The 27,155-nt window shown below is 39.2% G+C and overlaps 1 protein-coding gene across 1 annotated transcript in view; it reads right to left on the bottom strand.

Annotated features, from left to right (window-relative positions):
* Positions 1-369: 369 nt before the first annotated feature.
* The window catches only part of lypla1 (lysophospholipase 1), a 45,919-nt gene continuing 19,133 nt past the window's right edge, over positions 370-27,155 (bottom strand). The window contains exons 5-9 of the mRNA XM_072254908.1: positions 26,053-26,123; positions 21,567-21,640; positions 19,761-19,862; positions 3,562-3,738; positions 370-2,259 (exon numbers count right to left, since the gene is read on the bottom strand). Of these exons, the coding sequence (XP_072111009.1) occupies positions 2,203-2,259; positions 3,562-3,738; positions 19,761-19,862; positions 21,567-21,640; positions 26,053-26,123 (481 nt within the window). The 3' untranslated portion in view covers positions 370-2,202. The remainder of the gene's footprint in view (positions 2,260-3,561; positions 3,739-19,760; positions 19,863-21,566; positions 21,641-26,052; positions 26,124-27,155) is intronic.

Raw genomic sequence — 27,155 nt, 5'->3', positions numbered from 1 at the left:
AGACAACTCCCCATCTCACTGAGGGGTTGAGACCCATCGGTTACCCTCACCTGGTTTAGCCGGCTTGTTGAAGCCGTTGCCCGGGTTGTGGCTGCTGTCGCATGCAAACAGCTACGGGGAGCCACAGGTGACAGCTGAGTGCCAGGTGGGGACCAAAGGTGGACTAACTGCCTTAAAAAGGACACGACATGTTCCCCCACCAGAGGTGCTACCCCTCCCTGACTCCCCATATTACTTAATCCAAAACCTATATGGTGTTATGCAACTTTATTTTTAAATTCTTTACATTATATTGCAAACTTTCAATGCCATCTTCAATTTGTTAATTTGGTACTTTCTAACATGGCAAATTATTGATGCAGAGAAATGTTTCTTTTCTAATTTTGGTTTTATTCACCACTTCAGACAACAGCATTAAGGACAATCCTTTGTAGAGGTCCCAGCCCACAAAAGTTCAACAGAACAAACCAGCAAATCAGTACAAGTAGAACAGTTAGAAGTCTATTTGTCATAGGCTGGACATTTGAGACTTACGTATCTTATCCATATAAGATTTTGGTTTGAAAATATTTTAAACAATTTTAACTCAAGAAAACAATTACAATTAACTCAGAAGAGAATAATTAAAAATACATAGCCCAAGAGAGTCATAATGGTCCAGTATCAATTGGTGGTGTATTTTAGTCATATTTTTAGTTCATTTTCTGAAATTACTTTATGCACTAAAATAGGGCATATTTATTTTAATCTTGGCAGGTATTTGTGAATCAGCTGTTAGCAGCATTTCTTCACATTTACATGTTGTACAGAAACTGCAGGTCTTTATTTCACAGCAGAGTACTCAACAGAAATCTTCACACGTTTTACGCAATGAAGTTAGGTACATTTCTTGTGAATGTATTCCCAAAATGCTTCTATCTGCCACAAACTTTTTTTTGCTACTAGATCCAATTAAGCATTCCTTTAAATTTGCATGTTCATTCAATTGTAACAATTTATTTCTGAAAATATATTTTAAACTCTATGGTAAATTTGCACCTGGTTGAAGAGGAACTTCAACTTGTTTCTTTGGGAACTAACATTTTAAGAAAACAATTCCTGTACAAAAGCAAAAGATTTCAGAAATAAATTAAACATTGATAGTAAGATGCTTCTGTTAAATTCCACCATGCTACTCTGAGAATTATGAAGCATGCTTGTCACTGAAACCTGTTTGCATTTTAGAATTGTGTATTACACAACCCACATACAGTATTAGACCAAGATGTATCCATATTTTCATGTTTAAAAATGTAGGTAAATTCCACATTATACAAAAAGTAAAGTACACAAGCCAAATCCATCATTACAACTTTGCACAAATCTAACTGTAATATACAAATCATATAAAGATATCCCTGCACAGTTTAGAACTTGGAACTGTATATAGAATAAAACTACAATAGAACTAATAATTTCTCAATTTAGAATTGTTTCTTATATTGGTATAGCAGATTACATAATTAATATTGCCTAAACAAGCTGCATTTATTCAAATGAGCAAGTAACAATTGTTATGTTGCTCTTGGCTTCATGCAGTTTTGACTACACATTAATCTGGAAACAGTTGTTCCATTAGAACACTTCTTCCTCTTGTTTTTATACTGTGCTATGTGATGTCAAAATGTTTTTTTTAAAGAGAAGAAATGCACTTTAAAACTACTCAATAGTACACTTATATGAAACAAGAACCATTGGTTATCAAATATGGCCTTTATTTGATTTATGACAAGATTTACTGCATTAAAATGGCAAGTGTCTATTTTGGGAGATTATAGAAACTTGTATCTTGTAACTCTTCTCCCCCACCACCCCAATATGGTCATACACTCACCAATACCACACTTAGTCAAGAGAGAATGAATCTCAGTCTGAACAAAGCAAAAGTAATGCTCACATTTTAGAGGAGCATCTGAGCGTGAGCATAGATGAACATCTGAAATGCTGTCTGCGACTACTGCAACGCTCATTATTTATAAACTAGTAGGCAGCACAGTCTCAAGTAATGCAAAGTTTCTTTGTGAAGATTACAGAATACAAATTCAGAAAAAATGCAAATGTTAAAATGATGGATGACTGGCATCTTATGGAGGCAAGTAAAGAAAGGATTAGGGTCAATCAATCAGATGCTGGTGCAGCTTCTTAAAAAATGCTTCTGATCTCTTATTCGTTGATTGGAGGTAGCTGCTTTTCAATGAACTCTTTGATATCTAACATTTCCTAATTTTAAAAGAAAAAAAACTGTTAGAATTGTTTCAATGTAACAGCCAAAAACTGGCTCTAATATAATGTGACAATCAGAACATCGACACCTGTCCTCCACAGGATCATGAATAACACTAAATCGAATGCAGTTCAAGGGATTAAATCAAGTAGAGTCTAGCCCCTAGTACAAAAAAGTTACTTATTAACCACGAGGACCCCAACTCCAATTATAATCACCAAATGCTGAGCTCCAGTGTACCATTTTAAGCCCAAATATCTTTGTACTCCACTCTGAAACTAATCTCATGCCTGTGTTGGCTTCCTGACCTTTGTCATTTCTAACTCTAATCTAATTTAAAAAGTATATTCCTCTCACACCTTCTAATCCCAAGTATTATATGATAAGAAACAAATGCTTGTATGCTTCATCACATGGCATATTTCACAGCTACAAAACGTAAATGCTTAACAAAAACTTAAGAGTTCTTTCTTGAAATCCCTATTGCCATGAAGATTGATCATGGAACTCTCCGACTACTTATTAATGGTATTTGAGTATCAAAAAATATATGCCACCTCTAAAAGAGATATTTTCATCTCCGATCTTTTCCTAAATCATTGCATTTACGAGTTTACTGCCTTACCTGGCAGTTAACCAACTTCTAGACTGCTAATATCCTTGTAGTTTTAGTAGCAGAGAACGAGTCAAACAGCTTGTGCACTGCATTTTGTAAACGATTAGGTTCTTATTTCACTAGAGTCCACTGTGGGAAGAATAGTTTGATAGGGTATATTGGTATAAGACAAAAGATAATCATGATCAAGGGATATTTGGATGCATGTATTTTCTAATGCAGCCCACAAAATAAAGTGGGGTTTTGTTTTTTAAAATTCAGGCATGTAGGATTATCTGGTACTTCTTTCATCAGCCTGACTTAGAATAGATACCCAAATACAGATAAAAAATCCAATAAAAATATTTTGGTCTATAAATCTGTATGATATAAAATAATCTATTTAATCAATCAGCCAATGGGGAAGGAACATTCAGGTGAAAATGGGGTAAAAAGGGGAAGGCAGAATAATCATAAATATCACAAAATTGTTAAAAGGTCTTTAGTTCCAAAGTAAAACTATTTTGAAAAGAACAATTCTGCTATTTCAAAAGGGTTATCAGGTAATATTTAATTTCTTTCAGTCTTACATTAAAACATCTAGATAAAGTGGCTATTATGTCCTTCATTCAATACAACCATAATTTTCGACAATGTTTTTTGAATATATTCAACTTCAACTAAGATTTTTAAAATTGTTTACCTTGGAACAAGAACTATGCATCATGTCTGGGTAGGACTTGAAAATGACATTTTCTGGATTGATGATAGTTTTTAATTTACCAGCAGTAAGATCACCAAATGTTAGAGGCACAAGAGGGTCTGCCTCTCCATGACATTGAAGAATATGAATATCCTTGTTTGGACTATTAGCGGCTGCCTGTGGAACAAAACAACAATAATAACTAGGACATAGAGACACACTGATTAATAAAAATAAACAGGAGTAAAAGTTGGGTGAAATTTTCAAAACACCTGATGACCCCAGGTTATATCATTGATGATACGTTCACAGCATCATGAGATGTATTCTTAAAAAAAATACATAAATGAAAATCCTAGAAAATAAATATGCTACGATCATGTTTCCATTTAAACTTGTACATTCTTTGTCAAATAGTCAATTTTCAGCAGATATAGACTGAAATGATTAAGATTACTATTTAACCTTTCCATTACATATGGCAAACATAGCTCAAAAACACTTTTATATACAAAGTTTGCAAATGTACAATCAAAATAATCCATTAGTAACAGTATTTTTCTTCAAATGCATTACAGATTTTGTCATTGTGCAAATTATTTACGCCCACAATTTAACTGCATAAATCTTGCTATATTGCTGAGATAATCATGGCTAGATAAACCATGGCACAAGTTTAGTCAAATAACTGGGTTTGGGCAGAGAACTGCTGGCAATAAGCCTCATTTAATAAAAATTCTTTCCTAAGCTTTTGCCTATTAAGCAATATATTGTAAGACAGAAGATTGCATTATAACTGAAAACATAAATATATTGCAAGTTTGTAGTTGAAACAGAAAAGGAACACTCTTCAACTTTAAACATATTCACAATATAATTAGGAATGGGCACTGAATTGATACTTGCAGGATCCATGTGTCTATTTTCTGTCCATTGGAACCATGTATATGGAAACAGAAAATCTACAGCACAATACAGGCCCTTTGGCCCACAAAGTTGTGCCGAACATGTCCCTACCTTAGAAATTACTAGGCTTACCCATAGCCCTTTATTTTTCTAAGCTCCATGTACCCATCCAAAAGTCCCTCTTAAAAGACCCTATCGTATCTGCCTCCATCACCATTGCCGGCAGCCTGTTCCACACAATTTTATTCTATTCTACTTTGTGGCATGTTTACTATGGTACTCTGTCACATGGGTTGGGGCGCGGTAGGAGCAAATGGGTATAGTTATGTATTTGTGTTTTGTGTTAGCTATTCATTAGCCAGAGAGAGTGAGCCACGGTCAATGATAGTTTTTTTGTTGACCGCTTAAATCTGCTTCGTAATTGGAATGCTAATTTAGTTTGACTGCTAATTGCGCTTAGTTTTGCCAAGTTATATTGCTTAGTTATGTTGATTTGAGTTTAGTGGGGACTTGCGGTAGAGCTCATGGAGTGAAGTCGTGTTCTTGACTCGCTCCATTATCTCTGAGTTTTTTTTCTTATGATCAGCTATATTTTAACTAACCATTAAGGCATCGACTTTTACAATACTTTGAAACAAATTGGGCTCTTCGATAATCGGATGTTTTTAAGGTCTGCTATGTCTAAGAATGGAAAAAATGGGAAAGACGGCAAACCTCCGGTTAGACCGAAAGGTACCGATCTTACTCAGACTGAACCACTGGTGACTTTGAAAGCTATATCGGATCTAATTCAAAGGGAAATTTCAACCTCTATTACGGAACTGATTCGTTCGGAAATTTCAATTAATTTCCAGAAAATTGCCGATTCAATCGATAAAATACAATTATCTATTACGGAACATCAGTCGGCTATATCTAATCTTCAAAAATCCATGCAACAAAATGAACTCAAGATGGGGAAAATTGAAGAAACAATTACTATAATGAAGAAAAAACTTGACTTTCTGACCTTTAAAAACTCTGACTTAGAATCCAGAATGCGACGGCAGAATCTTCGAATGATTGGTGTGCGTGAAGCTGAGGAATCTGACAACCCTATGAAGTTTTTTTCTCAACTTTTAAAAGATGCATTTCCTACTGTATTTCCTGACCAACCACCGTTATTGGATGCAGTCGACGTTTCAGGCCGAGACCCTTCGTCAGGACTAACTGAAGGAAGAGTGAGTAAGGGATTTGAAAGTTGGACGGAGAGGGGGAGGGGGAGATCCAAAATGATAGGAGAAGACAGGAGGGGGAGGGATAGAGCCAAGAGCTGGACAGGTGATAGGCAAAAGGGGATACGAGAGGATCATGGGACAGGAGGTCCGGGAAGAAAGACAAGGGGGGGGCCCAGAGGATGGGCAAGAGGTATATTCAGAGGGACAGAGGTAGAAAAAGGAGAGTGAGAGAAAGAATGTGTGCATAAAAATAAGTAACAGATGGGGTACGAGGGGAAGGTGGGGCCTAGCGGAAGTTAGAGAAGTCGATGTTCATGCCATCAGGTTGGAGGCTACCCAGACGGAATATAAGGTGTTGTTCCTCCAACCTGAGTGTGGCTTCATCTTTACAGTAGAGGAGGCCGTGGATAGACATGTCAGAATGGGAATGGGATGTGGAATTAAAATGTGTGGCCACTGGGAGATCCTGCTTTCTCTGGCGGACAGAGCGTAGATGTTCAGCAAAGTGGTCTCCCAATCTGTGTCGGGTCTCGCCAATATATAAAAGGCCACATCGGGAGCACCGGACGCAGTACATCACCCCAGCCGACTCACAGGTGAAGTGTTGCCTCACCTGGAAGGACTGTTTGGGGCCCTGAATGGTAGTAAGGGAGGAAGTGTAAGGGCATGTGTAGCACTTGTTCCGCTTACACAGATAAGTGCCAGGAGGGAGATCAGTGGGGAGGGATGGGGAGGGGACGAATGGACAAGGGAGTTGTGTAGGGAGCGATTCCTGTGGAATGCAGAGGTGGGGGGAGGGAAAGATGTGCTTAGTGGTGGGATCCCGTTGGAGGTGGCGGAAGTTACGGAGAATAATATGTTGGACCCGGAGGCTGGTGGGGTGGTAGGTGAGGACCAGGGGAACCCTATTCCTAGTGGGGTGGTGGGAGGATGGAGTGAGAGCAGATGTACGTGAAATGGGGGAGATGCGTTTAAGAGCAGAGTTGATAGTGGAGGAAGGGAAGCCCCTTTCTTTCAAAAAGGAAGACATCTCCCTCGTCCTAGAATGAAAAGCCTCATCCTGAAAGCAGATGCGGCAGAGACGGAGGAATTGTGAGAAGGGGATGGCGTTTTTGCAAGAGACAGGGTGAGAAGAGGAATAGTCCAGATAGCTGTGAGAGTCAGTAGGCTTATAGTAGACATCAGTGGATAAGCTGTCTCCAGAGACAGAGACAGAAAGATCTAGGAAGGGGAAGGAGGTGTCGAAAATGGACCAGGTAAACTTGAGGGCAGGGTGAAAGTTGGAGACAAAGTCAATAAAGTCAACGAGTTCTGCATGCGTGCAGGAAGCAGTGCCAATGCAGTCGTCGATGTGGCGAAGGAAAAGTGGGGGACAGATACCAGAATAGGCACGGAACATAGATTGTTCCACAAACCCAACAAAAAGGCAGGCATAGCTAGGACCCATACGGGTGCCCATAGCTACACCTTTAGTTTGGAGGAAGTGGGAGGAGCCAAAGGAGAAATTATTAAGAGTAAGGACTAGTTCCGCTAGACGGAGCAGAGTGGTGGTAGAGGGGAACTGATTAGGTCTGGAATCCAAAAAGAAGCGTAGAGCTTTGAGACCTTCCTGATGGGGGATGGAAGTATATAAGGACTGGACATCCATGGTGAAAATAAAGTGGTGGGGGCCAGGGAACTTAAAATCATCAAAAAGTTTAAGAGCGTGAGAAGTGTCACGAACATAGGTCGGAAGGGATTGAACAAGGGGTGATAAAACAGTGTCGAGGTATGCAGAAATGAGTTCGGTGGGGCAGGAGCAAGCTGAGACAATAGGTCGGCCAGGACAGGCAGGTTTGTGGATCTTGGGTAGGAGGTAGAAACGGGAAGTGCAGGGTGTGGGAACTATAAGGTTGGTAGCAGTGGATGGGAGATCCCCTCAAGTTTACCTGGTCCATTTCCGACACCTCCCTCCCCTTTCTAGATCTTTCTGTCTCTGTCTCTGGAGACAGCTTATCCACTGATGTCTACTATAAGCCTACTGACTCTCACAGCTATCTGGACTATTCCTCTTCTCACCCTGTCTCTTGCAAAAACGCCATCCCCTTCTCGCAATTCCTCCGTCTCCGCCGCATCTGCTCTCAGGATGAGGCTTTTCATTCTAGGACGAGGGAGATGTCTTCCTTATTTAAAGAAAAGGGCTTCCCTTTCTCCACTATCAACTCTGCTCTTAAATGCATCTCCCCCATTTCACGTACATCTGCTCTCACTCCATCCTCCCGCCACCCCACTAGGAATAGGGTTCCCCTGGTCCTCACCTACCACCCCACCAGCCTCCGGGTCCAACATATTATTCTCCGTAACTTCCGCCACCTCCAACGGGATCCCACCACTAAGCACATCTTTCCCTCCCCCCATCTCTCTGCATTCCGCAGGGATCGCTCCCTATGCAACTCCCTTGTCCATTCGTCCCCCCCATTCCTCCCCACTGATCTCCCTCCTGGCACTTATCCGTGTAAGCGGAACAAGTGCTACACATGCCCTTACACTTCCTCCCTTACCACCATTCAGGGCCCCAAACAGTCCTTCCAGGTGAGGCAACACTTCACCTGTGAGTCGACTGGGGTGATATACTGCGTCCGGTGCTCCCGATGTGGCCTTTTATAAATTGGCGAGACCCAACGCAGACTGGGAGACCGCTTTGCTGAACATCTACGCTCTGTCCACCAGAGAAAGCAGGATCTCCCAGTGGCCACACATTTTAATTCCACATCCCATTCCCATTCTGACATGTCTATCCACGGCCTCCTCTACTGTAAAGATGAAGCCACACTCAGGTTGGAGGAACAACACCTTATATTCCATCTGGGTAGCCTCCAACCTGATGGCATGAACATCGACTTCTCTAACTTCCGCTAGGCCCCACCTTCCCCTCGTACCCCATCTGTTACTTATTTTTATGCACACATTCTTTCTCTCACTCTCCTTTTTCTCCCTCTGTCCCTCTGAATATACCTCTTGCCCATCCTCTGGGTCCCCCCCCGTCTTTCTCCCCGGACCTCCTGTCCCATGATCCTCTCGTATCCCCTTTTGCCTATCACCTGTCCAGCTCTTGGCTCTATCCCTCCCCCTCCAACTTTCAAATCCCTTACTCACTCTTCCTTCAGTTAGTCCTGACGAAGGGTCTCGGCCTGAAACGACGACTGCACCTCTTCCTACAGATGCTGCTTGGTCTGCTGCGTTCACCAGCAACTTTGATGTGTGTTGCTTGAATTTCCAGCATCTGCAGAATTCCTGTTGTCACCGTTATTGGATCGTGTTCACAGAGTTCCATCATACTCGTCTAAGTCAGATAAACCTCGACATGTCATCTTACGTTTTCATTACTTTCAAGACAAGGAGAAACTGTTTCGATTCGTTCGATCTAAAGGTTACATTGATTTTTCGGATCTTAATTTCCGATTCGTGGAGGATTTCAGTAAACCAATTTGGGATCAACGGGTTTGTTACAGATCTGTGATGTCGGAACTCTATAAGATGGTTTTAAAACCAGCGCTGCTTTACCCAGCACATCTAAGGATTCGTACGTTGGATGGAGCCCTCCGTTTTTTTGAATCTCCATCGGATGCCCAGAGTTATCTGGATCAATTTTCACCTTCAACATCTTAATCGTAATTTTTAACTACCTCCGTTTGATCGGAGGTTGTGAATCTGTCGGCCTTAATTTTTTTTTGCCTTATATGGGCAGAAAAGTTTATTTTTGATTAATTAATATGGTTGCTAAACTTTCTTTCTATCTGCGTCATTCCTTTCTTTTTCCCAGGGGATTTTGGGTGGTTATTTCCTCAGCGTCATTCTACGTATTTCCTTTGAGGCCTTAAATTTTGTAGTTTTTAAGTCTACTTTTTTTGTAGGTTTTTATAACTAGTTTATGTTAATAATTTCATTTTTTTTTTGTTTATTCATAGGGTCTGGGGTTTGTTGTGTTTTTTTTATATTTTCTGGCTTTCTGTTATATTAAGTGTTTGTTTTAATTGATTTACTTTTTTTATTCTTTTACTGTTTTATAATTTGCTGATCTTTTTTATATTTACACTTTTTTTTTAGTGAGCGTCTATCGGAAGTCATGGGGGTAGTTTTAGTGCTTGCTTCTTTCCGGCTGGTCTGTTTTAGATTTAGCCTTGGGCTCATGGGGTGGGAGGGGCTTCACGTTTTAGTTATTTTCTTCTTGGGCTATTTACACTATTGAAGTATTGGTTGCGTTCTCCTTCCCGGTATCTCTTGCTTGTTCTGTTCCCTTTCCAGGTTCGTGGGTCGAGCCTATCGTCAATCCTCCTTTTTGCGGGTTGACTTTAGGGTTTATGGAGTCTATTATTAATTTTGTCTCCTGGAATACTAATGGTCTTAACCATCCTATTAAAAGGAAAAAAGTTTTTAAAGTGTTCCGGAGACTTAAAGCACAAATTCTATTTTTACAAGAGACCCATGTGCGGAGGGGGGACAGACTACGTTTTTTTAAATTCTGGAAGGAACAACAGTTTCATTCGAACTCTAACGCTAAGATTCGAGGCGTCTCTACTTTTATAGACTCCTCAGTTACTTTTATACAACATGATATTATCTCTGATCTGAATGGTAGATTTCTACTGGTTAGTGGTTTACTATTTAATAAAAAGGTAGTTTTGGTTAATGTTTATGCTCCCAATATGGACTGTCCGGAATTTTATAAATCATTATTCAATGAGTTCCCGAATTTGAATGAGTTTTCATTGATCTGGGGTGGAGATCTTAATACCTGTTTATCTCCAGCTTTGGACCGTTCGGCTCCTTTACGGACCTTACCTAATAAATCTGCAACTTTGATTAATTCATTCCTCCCTGATTCTGGGTCGACAGACATTTGGCGTTTTTTGCATCCTCAGGAAAAAGATTTTTCTTTTTTTTCACATGTTCACTATTCTTATTCAAGAATTGATTATTTCTTTATTGACTCTCGTCTTAGTTCTTCAGTGATTAAATGTGATTATGACTCTATAACCATTTCGGATCATGCTCCACTTAAGCTTTCTATTAAAATTCAGGCCAATACACAAAACAATAGACAATGGCGTTTTAATTCGCTGTTGCTTCAGGACTCGGATTTTGTTAACTTTATGAATGAACAGATTGATCTTTTTTTTACAATTAACTATACAGAGGATATTTCTGTAAACATTCTTTGGGATACTTTTAAAGCTTATATTCGTGGTCAGATTATCTCGTATTCTGCTGCTTTGAGGAAGAAGCTGAAGCAGGAGGAGTTGATAATTGTGGACAAGATTAAGGAAATTGATAAGAAATATGTTATAGCTCCCTCTGAGGAGTTATATAAACAAAGAACTGAACTTCAAATGGAAGACAGTTTATTACTTTCGTCCTCGATTGTAAACCAATTAAAGAAAACAAGTGAATTTTATGTACACAGTGATAAAATTGGCAAACTGTTGGCTAACCAATTGAAATCTAATTATACTAAGTCTCAAATTAATCAGATTTATAATCAAAATGATCGACTGATACTTGATCATGCGGGGATTAATCAAACCTTTTTTGATTTTTATTCTTCCTTATAATAATCAGAGTCATCTCGGGACTCTAAATATATGAATGATTTTTTAGATAACCTAGAATTCCCTGAGATTTCACGGGATATGTCTTCTATGCTAGATACTCCCATTACCACTGATGAGATTAAGAATGTTATTTCCTCTATGAACCTGGGGAAAGCTCCTGGCCCTGATGGGTTTACCGCAGAATTTTATAAATGTTTTGCATCTTCATTAATCCCATGGTTCTGTAGGGTTTTCGAGGCTTCATTAAAACTGGGTAAACTTCCCGAATCTTTCAATAGAGCGTCAATCTCTCTAATATTAAAGAAGGATAAAGATCCTGCTCAATGTGCATCTTATAGACCAATATCTTTATTAAATATTGATTCTAAAATTTTTTCTAAATTATTAGCAAACAGATTAGAAAAAGTACTTCCTTTTATTATTTCGGAAGACCAAATGGGTTTTATTAAAGGTCGTTACTCTTTCTATAACATACGTACACTGTTAAGTATTGTTTATACCCCCTCACAAAATGTTCCTGAGTGTGTTATCTCTTTAGATGCTGAGAAAGCTTTTGATAGAGTAGAATGGCCTTACTTACTTAAAGTGCTTGAAATGTTTAATTTTAGCTCGAAATTTATATCCTGGATCAAACTGTTATATCATTCTCCTGTAGCCTCGGTCCGTACTAACTCTTTAAGCTCACCTTTTTTCCCTCTTTTTCGAGGTACTCGACAAGGCTGCCCTCTTAGTCCTTTATTATTTGATACTGCATTAGAACCTCTTGCAATTGCCATTTGAGAATCTCCAAATATTACTGGGATAACTCGAGGCTTAAAGTCCCATAAACTATCACTCTATGCTGATGACTTACTTTTATATATTTCTAATCCTCAAAAATCCATCCCTGCTGTTTTAGATTTATTAGCACAATTTAGTCTTTTTTCAGGTTATAAATTAAATCTTAGTAAGAGTGAACTTTTCCCGATTAATAAACAACTTCCCTTATATCACAACTTTCAGTTTAAATTGATTAATAATTATTTTTCATATCTTGGGATTAAAATTACTTGTAAACACAGATTTATTTAAGATTAATTTTTTTACCCTTAATTGACCATATTACTCAACTTTCATCTAAATGGTTTCCATTATATTTAACTTTGATTGGTCATATTAATGCAGTTAAGATGTTTTTTCTGCCAAAATTTTTTATATATATTTCAGGCATTACCGATTTTTGTTCCAAAATCTTTTTTTGATAAAGTTGACTCAAAAATTTCTTCATTTATTCGGCAAAATAAAAACCCGAGACTGGGTAAAATACATTTACAAAAAGCTAAGAGAGATGGAGGTTTAGCATTACCTAACTTTAGATTCTATTATTGGGCAATTAATATTCGACATATGAAATTTTGGTTACTTGACCAGGATATACTATCCATTCCTAAATGGGTAGTATTAGAATTACAATCTGCTCAGGGCTATACACTTGGCTCTATTTTAGGTTCCTCTCCTCCTTTTGATTTGAAACGCCTCAAACAGGTCTCTAACCCGATAGTTAAATATACCTTACGTATTTGGTTTCAATTCGGAAATTTTTTTGATCTTAACCAATTTGGGCTAGCGATTCCTATTTTAGGTAACATATTTTTTCCTCCCTCTTTCACAGATCGTGCTTTTCAAATTTGGAAGACTAAGGGTATTTCACAGTTTTTGGATTTATTTTTTGATGGTTCCCTTATGTCTTTTGAACAATTATCTAATAAATATAATTTATCAAGAATACATTTTTTTAGATATCTACAAGTTAGAAATTTCCTAAGTACTATACTTTCTTCCTTTCCAATGCTTCCTCCTACATATATTTTAGATACTATAATTAACCTTAATCCATGTCAGAAAGGTGCATCAGCTATGATTTATAATATTATTATGAAACTTAGGAAAGCTCCATTTGATAAGATTAGGGTAGATTGGGAACAGGAATTGGGCTGTATCATTTCCGTGGATGACTGGTGGCAGATTTTATAATTAGTCAATACTTCCTCTATCTGTGCTAAACATTCCCTAATTCAATTTAAAGTTGTTCATAGAGCACATATGTCCAAAGATAAATTAGCTCGTTTTTATTCTCATATTAATCCTTTTTGTGATAGATGTCCGGGGCAGATAGCCTCTTTAACTCATATGTTTTGGTCTTGTTCTACTTTGGAAACTTTTTGGAGAGACATTTTTAATATTATCTCAAAGATATTGAATATAGATATCTCTCCTCACCCTATTACTGCTATCTTTGGATTACCTAAAATTTCCAGTAATCTTTCTCCTTCAGCCCATAGAATGATTGCATTTCTTACTTTAATAGCGAAAAGATGTATCTTGCAACATTGGAAAGAGCTTAATGCTCCATCTACCTTTTCTTGGTTTTCTCAGACGATATTCTGCTTGAATTTGGAGAAAATTAGAAGCAATCTTTATGATTCCTCACTTAAATTTGAACAGACCTGGAGATCTTTTATTCAATATTTTCATTTAATGTAATTTTTTTTCTTCCCCTTTTTGCTCCATATTTATATTCCCTTCTTGTTTTTTTCTACTGTTTTTAATGGAAGTCGGGTTTGAGGACATGATTTTAAGTCTTTTAACTCTACTTGTTTCCAAGTTAGCCCATTGCTTTGCTTTGCTTTGCTTTTAGTTTAGTTGCACGGTGGTTTTTTTTTTTCCTTTTTCTATTGTATTTATATATATAAATTAGTATACTATTATGTTACCTTATTATTTTATGTTTAAATTACATTGTTTGTATCATTTCTTTTCTGTTTTAATATCTCCTGTAATTTTATTATATTCTAACAGTGTATTAGTGCCTATATGGCTTACCTTTTGTATACTTATTCAATAAAAAGATTTAAAAAGAAAGAAAGTTTAGTTTTGTTAGTTTTCTAAAAAAAATGATACAAGATCGTTCGTCTTAGCTGGTTTCTTAATAAAGGATCAAATGTACCCTTTTCGATTTGGAAATTCATTATATGGAAGCATGTCATACAGTGTCAATTACCCTAGCTTCGTCTCTCAGCGGTTTTGGTTTGTCTTCCAATAACCGCTACAATACTTAATGAATCATGTAACAAACTAACCTTACAATAGCGTAATGAAATAGGAACAAAAGATTTTAAAACTTACACTTCATTGCAAAGGAATCAGGATCAGAATCAGGTTTAATATCACTGGCATATGTTGAGAAAGTTGTTAACTTTGTGGCAACAGTACAATGTAATACATAATAATAGAAAAAATGAATTAAGGTATTATGCCACTTGGAGTACTGTGCTCAGTTCTGGTCACCTCACTATAGGAAGGATGTGGAAACCATAGAAAGGGTGCAGAGGAGATTTACAAGTATGTTGCCTGGATTGGGGAGCATGCCTTATGAGAATAGTTTGGGTGAACTCAGCCTTTTTTCCTTGGCGCAACGGAGGATAAGAGGTGACCTGATAGAGGTGTATAAGATGATGAGAGGCATTGATCGTGTGGATAGTCAGAGGCTTTTCCCCAGGGCTGAAATGGGTAGCACAAGAGGTCACAGTTTTAAGGTGCTTGGAAGTAGGTAGAGGAGATGTCAGGGGTAAGTTTTTTTTTGTACGTACAGAGTGGTCAGCGCGTGGAATGGAACACCGGTGACAGTGGTGGAGGTGGATATGGTAGGTTCTTTTAAGAGAATCCTGGACAGGTACATGGAGCTCAGAAAAATAGAGGGCTATGGGTAACCCTAGGTAATTTCTAATAAAATATAAAAGTTACATAACTAAGTAATGCAATAATAGAAATAGAGTTGAGGTAGTGTTCGTGGGTTCAATGTCTATTCAGAAATCGAATGGCAGACAGCAAGAAGTTCTTGAATCATTGACTGTGTGTCTTCAGGTTTCTGGACCTCTTTTCTGATGGTAGCAATTAGAACAAGGCATGATATGGGTGATGGGGGTCCTTAATGATGGAGAGGGAGGGGCATTTTTGATCAGAACTATAGGAACTGTAGTCAATGAGCAGCATCCTGACATAGGCTACTTGTATTGTCCCGGCAATCCAAAGCCAAGTGAAGAGCCAATGAGATCGCGTCCACCATAGACCAATTGTGGCGATAGGCAAATTGCAGTGGGTCCAGGTACTAGACGAGACAGGAATTCATTCTAGCCATAATCAACCTCTCAAAGCACTTCATCACCATAGGTATGAGTACTACTGGATGATAGTCATTAAGGCAGCTCACTATGCTCTTCTTGGGCACAGGTATAATTGTTGCCCTTTAGAAGTAGGTGGAAACTTCCAGCTTCAGCAAAGGGACATTGAAAATGTCTTTGACCACCTCTGCCAGCTAGTTAGCTCAGGTTTTCAGAGCCCTATCAGGTACTCCATTGGGGCCTGTCACCTTGCGAAGGTTCACCCTCTTAAAAGATAGCCTGATGTCAGCCTCTGAGACAGAGATCACAGGGTCAGCGGGTGTTGCGGGGATTCACATAGCTGTGGTTCAGATGAATATAGAATATTATTCCATATTCTTCATTAAATTCAAAGTTTCATTATGATTAAACCCAGTGGTTTATCATAATACACTAGAGAAGGGGTTCCAAACCTTTTTATGCCATGGACCCCTACCATTAGCTGTGGGTCAGTGAACTCCAGATTGAAAACCCCTGTACTAGAGTGAAATTGAAAGCCAAAATGACCAATAGCTGTGATTAAGTTGGTAGCATTCTCTTCTCTGGTAGTTAAGAGTTCAAATACTTCTTCAGAGACTCAAGTAAAAAGTTAACACTCCAATACAGCAATAAGAATGACTGCACTGTTCGATGTGTCATATTGTATACGGTACATTAAACTGAGACTTTATAGTAGTCATAGTCATACTTTATTGATCCCGGGGGAAATTGGTTTTCATTACATTTGCACCATAAATAACTAAATAGTAATAAAACCATAAGTAATTAAATCGTAATATGTCACTCTTCCTTCAGTTAGTCCTGATGAAGGGTCTCGGCCTGAAACGTCGACTGTACCTCTTCCTAGAGATGCTGCCTGGCCTGCTGCGTTCACCAGCAACCTTGATGTGTGTTGCTTGAATTTCCAGCATCTGCAGAATTCCTGTTGTATATGTAAATTATGCCAGGAAATAAATCCAGGACCAGCCTATTGGCTCAGGGTGTCTGACCCTCCAAGGGAGGAGTTGTAAAGTTTGATGGCCACAGGCAGGAATGACTTCCTATGACGCTCTGTGTTGCATCTCGGTGGAATGAGTCTGTGGCTGAATGTACTCCTGTGCCCAACCAGTACATTATGTAGTGGATGGGAGACATTGTCCAAGATGGCATGCAACTTGGACAGCATCCTCTTTTCAGACACCACTGTCAGAGAGTCCAGTTCCATCCCCACAACATCACTGGCCTTACGAATGAGTTTGTTGATTCTTTTGGTGTCTGCTACCCTCAGCCTGCTGCCCCAGCACACAACAGCAAACATGATCGCACTGGCCACCACAGACTCGTAGAACATCCTCAGCATCATCCGACAGATGTTAAAGGACCTCAGTCTCCTCAGGAAATAGAGACGGCTCTGACCCTTCTTGTAGACAGCCTCAGTGTTCTCTGACCAGTCCAGTCCAGTTATTAACTCTTGCATGATGATAAAAGATCAAATTCCACTCTATCAGGGGCAGTTATCCCTGATATCCAGGTCCAAATTAACACCATTTCTCTCTGCATTCAACATTATCATCTTCTCAAAACTAGTTAATAATCTCCAAGACCTAGGCCTCAATACTTGCTTGTGCAACTGGATCCTCGCTTTCTTCACTATCAGACCCCAGTCAGTTTGGATGGCAGCATCTCCTCCACAATCACTATCAGCAAAGGTACACCACAAGGCCGTATACTGAGTCCCCGCTATACTCGCTTTATACTTACGACTGTTGAGTGCAAGCACAGCTCCAATGCCATATTCAAGTTTTTGACAACACAACTGCTGTTGGCCAAATCAAAGGTGGAAACGAATCGGCATAGAGGAGGGAGATTAAAAATCTGGTTGAATGATATCACAACAACCTCACTCAATGTCAGCAAAACCAAACACCTGACTACTGACCACAGGAAGAGGAAACCAGAGGTTCATGAGCCGGTTCTCATCAAGGTCAATATCTTTAAATTATTGGCTTCTTCATTTTTGAGAATCTGTCCCGGGCCCAGCATGCATGTACCCTCACAAAGGCGGCACAGCAGCAGCTCTACTTCCTTAGAAGTTTGCACAAATTCAGCATGTCATCTAAAACTTTGACAAATTTCTATAGATGTGCAGTGAAGATTATCCTGCCTGGTTGCATCGTGGCCTGTATGGAAACACCAATGCCCATGAATGGAAAAAACCTTTATGGATACAGCCCAGTCCAACACAAGAAAAGCCCTCCCACCATTTTGCACATCTACAGGGGGCACTGGCACAAGAAAGCAGCATCCATTGTCAAGAACCCCCACCAGAATCAAGAACAATTATTAACCTTCAACCATCAGGATTTAGATCAAGCATGGGTAACTTCACTCACCTCCACGATGAACTATTCCACAACCTATGGATACACTTTCAAGGACTCTAAAAGCCAATGTTCCCTATATTATATATATATTTTTGTAATTGCAGTTTGTCTTCTTATGCACATTAGATGTTTGTCCACCTTCGTGTGTAGTTTTTTAAAATTGATTTATTGATTCTATTGTTTCTTTGTAAATACTGTGATTGCCTGCAAGAAAATGAATCTCGGTATGTTGACATATACGTACTTTGATAATAAATTTACTTTGAACTTTGAAAGTAATTTCTCCAAGAAATATAAATATAAGTTACTTGGACATCACTAATTTTATTTGATCCCATAATTGTCAGAATGAAGTTCAGTGAAAAAGGATGCATGGATGATTGATAAGGGCATTTCCCACTTGGAATTAGAGTGAAAAATCAAAAAGTTGTTATTCCACTTAGACTGTCCCGCCACTTAAGTGTGTTAAATAATTTCAACTGATGCATTTTCAGAAAAAGACAGCTGCTGGGAATAGTGGATCACTGTTGCTGCAGAAAGCTGGGACATGAATCTCTGAGGAAATGATGTCCTGTGTTTTTAAGTTAAATAGTCCTAACTGAGGGTGGTGCCAGTTTCCAGTGGCAAGCCTCTACAGGATAGATCCTGGTTTGTCTAATTTCTTTTAACTTTTGACAAAATAGATCTTATGAAGTCCAGATCCTGTTCCTTGTGCAGGATGCACACTTAAGAATGAAAGTCGCATTTCAGAAAATGCTGAAAACACCCAGGTCATTTGAAGTTAATGATCTTCAACCTGAAAGTTTAATTCTCAAAGTTTCTCAGTAATTTGATGATCAAAGTACATAAATCGTATACAACTTTGAGATTCATCTTCTTGCAGCAGTCACAAAACAAACTAACATTAGAATCCACAAAAAACGGCACACAGCCAAGACTGACAAACATCCAGTGTGTAAAAAATAAGAACAAGTCCTGTAAACAATTTTAACAAAGTAAACAAATACACTGCAATATAAACTGCAGTGGCTGAAAGTGAGTTCATAGCCACGGAGCCAGTTCAGGACTGAGGCAAGTGAAGCCAGTCTAGGAGCCTGACTGCTGCAGGCCACAGCTGCAGAGCCAGTTCAGCCTGAGCAGGGCGAACTTGGTCTAAGAGCCAGATGGCTGCAGATCACAGCTCATCTTTCCATAGACGCTGTCTCACCCATTGAATGTTTCCAGCATTTACTAATATTATTTCAGATTTTCAGCATCTACAATTTTACAATTAGCATTTAAATATGCCTTGCATGCTGATCAACTTTGCAGATAAATGACGAATCCAGAAGTTTCTTAATGGACTTTAAAAATCCAAAGGATGTCTCAGATATTGAAGAAAAAGCCTTTTCTAATTGAAAATTGATAATCTAGCACACATAAACATGGGAACATGTACAGAACTTAAAGAATTTCAGGCCATTTTAAATGCATAAGAATTCAAAGGATAGGAATCTCCATCACAATAAATCTAGTTTAATAGTTGAAGTTAGTTGTTTACTATCTTTGAAACAGTCTTAAAATTGCTCTATTTTTTCCTTAAATAATAATGTGATTGTTTGAAGTATGGATTTAAGTATTCCATGCCTGACTTCAATAATGGATCAGTAATATTACCATATTTGTGATGACACAAGATTTCCACATATCACCAGAAGCAGATATGGAAATTACAATTGCCAAACCAAAACAACCTTTTATATACAGTTCTAGTTTTTCAAAAATAAGGTTTTTCTCTGCTTTCAGTGGAATCATCTTATCTTCAAATATACACTGTCACCCATGTTTAATCTTTAAAGTTTCTCTCTCTTATCTTGCAGAGTGGAGAGTGCCTCAGATCTTTAACAATGACTCAAAAGAAGATAATGGTTATTTAATTAATACCTCTGGAAAAGCATTCCGAAGTGGAAGCCAACAGCTAAGGGCAATCACACCTCCAAGCTTCTGATGTGTTGTCAACGCTGTGTATAATGACAGAGCACCTCCCTATAGAATAAATTAAATAATGAGGTTTAATAATGATTAAATGCATTAAATAGACTTCTCATTGCTAATATTTTAATGCTGATGCTCTAACTGAAGCTTAATTTTTTTTATTAAAAAGAACTCTGGCTGATATTTGTTGATCCATCTGCTAGAAGTCGTCAAATAAGGATAAGAACAGAATACGCTGAAAACACTCAGCAAAGAATGGAAGCGTTGTCAATAGCTGAAGAATTTGAAAACAATTTCAGAAGGCTACAATTTGCCCAGATGGAAGATGAGGCATATTCCACGAACTGTCTTGGGCCTCATAATAGTTCAAGAGACCACATACAGAAAGCTTTTTTGATCTGTATCAAAACTGGCCATTCATAGTCATAGTCAAAGTTTATTGATCCTGGGGAAAATTGTTTTTTGTTACAGTTGCACCATAAATAATAATTAGTAATAGAACCATAAATAGCTAAATAGTAATACGTAAATTATGAAATAAGTCCAGGACCAGCCTATCGGCTCAGGGTGTCTGACCCTCCAAGGGAGGAGTTGTAAAGTTTGATGGCCACAGGCAGGAATGACTTCCTATGACGCTCTGTGCTGCATCTCGGAGGAATGAGTCTCTGGCTGAATGTACTCCTGTGCCCACCCAGTACATTATGTAGTGGATGGGAGACATTGACCAAGATGACATGCAACTTAGACAGCACCCTCTTTTCAGACACCACCGTGAGAGAGTCCAGTTCCATCCCTACAACATCACTGGCCTTACGAATGAGTTTGTTGATTCTCTTGGTGTCTGCTACCCTCAGCCTGCTGCCCCAGCACACAACAGCAAACATGATAGCACTGGCCACCACAGACTCGTAGAACATCCTCAGCATCGTCCGGCAGATGTTAAAGGACCTCAGTCTCCTCAGGTACATTACTGTGGTTTAAATACAGTTCATTACAGTGGTTCAGTTTTCATCTCCATTAGTATAGCCTAACCTATTGGGCTTGTCCCATGGCTCAGCTAATAACACGTAACACAAAGCATCATGCGTTTTAACTGCCACATTAGCCCATTTAGTCTATGGGGCTCTCATCAAACTTGTTACTGAGAATTAACTCTTCCCTAGTTCTGAGAAAAGGTCTTGAACATGAAGTGTTAACTTTTACACTTTCCATGGATGCTGGTGACATGTTGTTCCCAGCATTTTCTGTTTTATTTCAGATTTTCAGAAATATTTTAAAAAAACATTTTCATTATTGTAAAATAGGAAATAATTCTAATTTCATTAGAAATTTAATCCAGTAAAGAATTCTATAATGAATAACTCAATCATAATTAGAACATATATGCCCCATCTAAAATGCAAAGCAATCTAATGATGCTCCATCAGAAGATTCAGAAAAATCAGCTTAATTTGTTTTCTAATTCTACATTGTAGCTTTAAAAATATTTAATACGCTGATATTATTTCTAATACATATATTCAGAAAAATGGAAAAACTTCAAAAAATACACAAATTAAATAAATGTGTCAGCAACAGCCGGATACTAAGACAGACTTTTTTTTTGTGTCACATCCCCCATGTTCTAAAAATTGACTAGAAGGGGACACTGATCAATGCATAGAGAAATTATCGAGGTTACTTTATTTGAAATTATGGGACATCCTCTAAAAGACCAGACAAAAACAGACACAATGCCCGATGAACATATTTTACCTGAGAAAATCCTCCCAAAATAATTCGATGAGATGGAATACCATTCTTAACTTCAAGATCTATCATTGCTTTAACTGCAAAAAAGGTGATAAAAATAAACAGATGTTACATAATTTCATGTAATGTAACAAAATATGGAATTTTCTTAATTGCAGTTGCATTGGAACCAGAAAATGACTTCCAAAATTATATTGATAGGTTACCTAAAAGAAAACCCTTGACTTTCAATACCCATGTGAAATCTGCAGATTGTGTAAACATTCTTTTCTCCATCAATTCCAAAGTCCCACTCCACGATAAATACAAGGCCATCATTCCTACCACACCCCTTTCTGCATTTCCTACCAGTTTCTGATCCCAAAAATATAAAGGTTTCTTAAGTCACAAATTAAATTTCCATTATTCTGACCACATTGTTTTATCTCTTCTCAGTCTGCCTTTAACTACTGACGATGCCCATTGCTTCACTCCTGTGCCAATGCCATTTCCCTACTGCCTGGTTCCTCTTTCAATTGATTTCATTCCTTGAAATTGTAAAGCAAAAAAAAACATTATCTACCAAAAATCTGAAATTAAATTATCATACAAAAGCATTGATCAATTGTTTATACAGGAAAATCCAGGAATTTGCCTAACTTGCATAGTATTCCCAACTTTCTACTTTAACTTCATTCTTAACCTTCATGATCCTAGTGAGTTACCTTCACCTATGCATTTTCTTCCCATTACCCTGTAATGTCCTAAGGATCCAATCATGGCCACTATCCACATTCTTTCTTAGGTCAACTTTGGCAGTCAAATACTCGAAGCATAGTCAGTTCCACATTTCCATCACCTATCCAAATTCCTTCACCACCTCTTATCAGAGTGATCTTACTGCTGATTTTGAAAAGGCAAACTGTGGGGGGATGTGTTTCATGGTAAGCTCTGTGGTGCTCTGATGTGGTGGCTTTGTTGTACTCGTGTTTCCCCAACCTGGAACACCTAATGATCAAGTACCAACTATTCTATTTACCAGGAGAATTCTGCTCCGTGATCCTGACCGCAGTTTACATACCACTATCGGCTGACTGTAATCAGGCACTTGAGATACTGCATGCTGCTGTTATCAAGCAAGAAGCAGTCCACCCCAACGCATTTGAAATTATAGTCAGGGACTTCAATCAGGCTTGTTTTGAGAAATCTCTGCACACTATACCACTGTATACTATGATAAAGAATGCCTACCGTACCAAGCCCAAAAAAATGTGATCACTTGGCTGTCTTCTGCTACCTGCATACAGAAGTAGCAAGGGTCCAGAGATAAGGACAACGAAGAGGTGGTCTAGGAAGGTGGAGGAGAGGCTACAGAATTGCTTTGAATTGGTGGACTAGGGCGTGTTCAAGGACTCATCAATGGATCTGAATGAATACAACATGGTTCTAACAGACTTTACAAAAAACAAGTGTGTCCTCAGAAAATCATTCAGACTTCACCAACCAGAAGCCCTGGATTAATCATAAATCTGCAATCTGCTGAGGCCCAGTCTGCGACCACGCCAGTTGTCAACAAAGCCGTCTCACAGGCGAAGTGGCCATTCTGGACTAAACTTGAATCAATGAAGGATGCTCGATAGTTTGAATGCTATTACCTCCTACAAAGTGAAATCAAGCGACATAGGTGGTAAAAGTGCTTTGCTCCCAGATGAGCTCAATGTATTCTATGCTCGCTTTGACTGTCAAAACTTACAGGAACCTTCATAAACTTCCACAGACCCCAATGACCCTGTAATTTCATTCTCTTGAGACTGACATGAGAGCATTCTGTTGGAGGGTGAACCCACGGAGAGCACCCAGCCCAGATGGGTTACCTGGCAGAGTACCAAAGACCTGGGCAACACACACCAAATGCTGGAGGAACTTAGCAGGCCGGGTAGCATTTATGGAAAAGAGCCCAAAACATTGATTGTTTACCTTTTTCCATAGATGCTGCATGGCCTGCTGAGTTCCTCTAGCATTTTGTGGAATTTGCTTTGCATTCCAGCATCTGCAGGTTTTCTTGTGTTTGTGATTCTACTAAAGTCCTGTGCTGATCAACTGGCTGGAGTATTCACCAATAGCTTTAACCTGTTGCTTTGGCAGTCTGAGGTATCCACCTGTTTTAATCAGGCTTCAATTACACCAGTGCCTAAAAAATACATGGTAACCTGCTTCAATGACTATCATCCATTAGCACTTACATCCACTGTGATGAAGTGCTTTGAGAAGCTGGTGATGAAATATATCAACTCCTGCCTAAGAAGTGACTTGGATCCGCTCCTGTTTGCCTACTGGCGTAATGAGTCCAAAGTAGATGCCATTCATTGGCTCTTCACTCAACCTTGGAACATCCGGACAGCAAAGATGGCATGTATTGAGATATTCGTTATGCTCAGCATTCAATAATCAATAAGCTTTAAGATCAATATCCCTCAAAAATAATCAATAACCTTTAACACCTTGGCCTCAATACCTCCATGTGCAATTGCCACCTGCTCAGATTCATTCCGTAATAGGAGATCTTGTATCACACTCTCCCTAGTTGGGACCTCTATGGATTTAAGAAACTTTCCTGAACACATTTGACAAACTCTACCCCATTCAACCCTTTTACAGCAGCGGGAATTGAATCCAGGGCGCTATACTGTAAAGCGATGTGCTCACCACTACGCTACTGTGCCATTGTTTCTTGCAAAGGTCTGTGATCTCTCTACAAATTTGCTCCCTTAAATACCATGGTCTATAATATAATCCCATTAATGTGGTCACCCCTTTCTTATTCCTCAGCTCCACCCATATAACCTCAGTAGACAAGCTCTCCAGTCAGTTCTGTCTGAGCACATGTGATACTTTCCCTGACTAGTAATGCCACACCTCCCCCTTTAATCCCTCCCGCTCTATCATGTCTAAAACAATGGAACCCTGGAACACTGAGCTACCACTCCAGACCCTCCTGCAAGAAATCTCACTAATGGCTACAATGTTGTAGTTCCACTTGCTGATCGATGCCCTAAGCTCACATGCCTTTACTATAATACTAGCATTGAAATATACGCAGCTCAGAACACTAGTTTCACCAGGCTCAAACTTTTGATTCCTGACTTTGCGTGTAGGCTGAACAATATCTTTCTCCACAACCATCCCACTATCTTTTCTGGCGCTTTGATTTCCATCCCTCTGTAACTCTAGTTTAAACCCCCTCTGTGCAGCACACCTTTCTGCTAAGTTACAAGTCCTCCTCCAGTTCAGGTGCAAACTATCCCTTCTGTAAGGGTCTCACCTTCCCTGGAATAGAGCCTATTATCCAAAAATCTGAAACGCTCCCTCCCACACCATCTCCTTAGCCACATGTTAAACTGTATGATCTTATTTTTGGCTTCATTAACACGTGGCATGGGTAGCAATCCCGAGATCACAACCCTGGAGGTCCTGTCCTTTAACTTAGCACCTCACTCCCGAAACTCACATTGTAGGACATGGTCCACGACCACTGGCTGTTCATCCTCCCACTTAAGAATGCTGTGAACGTGATTCTGAAATGTTCCTGACCCTGGCACCTCGGAGGCAACATACGATATGGGAATCTCGTTCTTGTTCACAGAACCTCCTGTCTGTTCCCAAACCAATAAATCCCCTATCACTCCAGGTCACCTATTCTCCATCATTCTCTGATGAGCCACAGAGCCAGACTCAGTCAGAGACATGACCACTGTGGCTTTCTTCTACTCAGTCATCCCCTCCTAACAGTATCCAAAGTAGTATACCTGTTGTTGAGGGAAATGGCCACAGAGGTAGTCTGCACTGGCTGTCTATCCCCTCTTCCCCTCCTGTGGTCACCCAGTTACCCAAGTCCTGTACCTTGGGTTTAACTATTTTCCTGTATGTCCTGTTGATCAACCTGTCAGCCTCTCGAATGATCTGGAGTTCATCAAGTTCTAGCTTCAATTCCTCAACACAGTCTGAAAGAAGCTGCAGCTGGATGCATGTGTGGTTGCCAGGAATAAAGGGAGCTCTGTCTTTCCACATCCCACAAGAGGAGCATTCTACTGTGTTATCCTACCTGGAACCTCACTACTCTAACTGTGCAACAAGAAAGAAAGAAAAACTGAATGAAAATATCTGTCTCTCTTCTCCTAAGCCTCTATGAGCCAAGGCCTGAACTCCACACTCTAACAATAGCCTGCTTCCCAAATGGCTGCTCTGCTTAAACCTTAACTTCTTTTTAATGGGCCTTGCCAACTACCTAATTATGCACTATCCTTGGGAACTGTGGCGCACAGAATGTTCCCAACTGCCCCTGCTGGCCTCTTTTGAACTGCCTCTCCTGCTGCGCAATCCAATGTCTCCTTGGGAACTGCAGCACACAAAATAGATGAAGCAAAAGTTTCAAAGCAACACCATTCTGAACAAAAACTGCCTAATTAAGGCAAGAGTTATAGCCAAAGTTAAATAGGTTTTCTTATCTCACCACTTTCTGCTGCATTCTTGATGCCCCCCTCATCTTCAAGGGAATCCACAGTAAGTCCAAAGATATCAAACCTAAGGAAAAAAACATTTTTAAAGAAATTACATATACTTCTTGAGCTTTATTAAGTATTCAGTTTGGTTTAGACATGCTGCTCAGATTTTAAAGGAATCACAAGAAAACATTTTGATTTGCTCCCTGGGAAGTTGTTGGAATTGATTGTTAGGAATGAAATTATGGAGTACCTGGAGGCACATGACACGATAGGCCAAAGCCACCATAGCTTCCTTAAAGGAAAATCCTGCCTGACTAACCTACTGCAACTTTTTGAGGAAATTATAAGCAGGGTAGACAAAGGAGAAGCAGAAGATGTGGTGTACTTGGATTTTCAGAAGGCCTTCGACAAGGTACCGCACATGAGGCTGCTTAGCAAGATAAAAGCCCATGGAATTACAGGGAAGTTACTAGCACGGGTGGAGTATTGGCTGATCGGCAGAAAACAGAGAGTGGGAATAAAGGGATTCTATTCTGGCTGATTGCTGGTTACCAGTGGAGTTCCACAGGGGTTGGTGTTGGGACTGCTGCTTTTTACGATATTATGTCAATGATTTGGACTATGGGATTAATAGATTTGTGGCTAAATTTGCTGATGATACAAAGATAGGTGGAATAGCGGGTAGTGTTGAGGAAACAGAGAGACTTAGATAGTTCAGGAGAATGGGCAAAGAAGTGGCAAATGAAATACAAAGTTGGAAAATGTATGGTCATGCACTTTGGTGGAAGAAATAAACAGGCAGACTAGTATTTAGGTGGGGAGAGAATTCAAAATGCAGAGATGCAAAGGGACTTGGGAGTCCTTGTGCATGATACTCTAAAGGTTAACCTCCAGATTGAGTCAGTGGTGAAGAAGGCGTATGCAATGTTGGCATTTATTTCCAGAGGTACAGAATATAAGAACAGCGATGTGATGTTGAAGGTCTATAAGGCACTCGTGAGACCACACTTAAGAGTATTGTGTGCAGTTTGGGGCTCCTTATTTTAGAAAGGATATTCTGATATTGGAGAGGGTTCAGAGAAGATTCAGTAGAATGATTCCAGGAATGAAA

Source organism: Mobula birostris, chromosome 1, assembly GCF_030028105.1.
Source record: "Mobula birostris isolate sMobBir1 chromosome 1, sMobBir1.hap1, whole genome shotgun sequence".
Taxonomy (NCBI): Eukaryota; Metazoa; Chordata; class Chondrichthyes; order Myliobatiformes; family Myliobatidae; genus Mobula; species Mobula birostris.
This window is presented reverse-complemented; position numbering and strand designations above follow the sequence as displayed.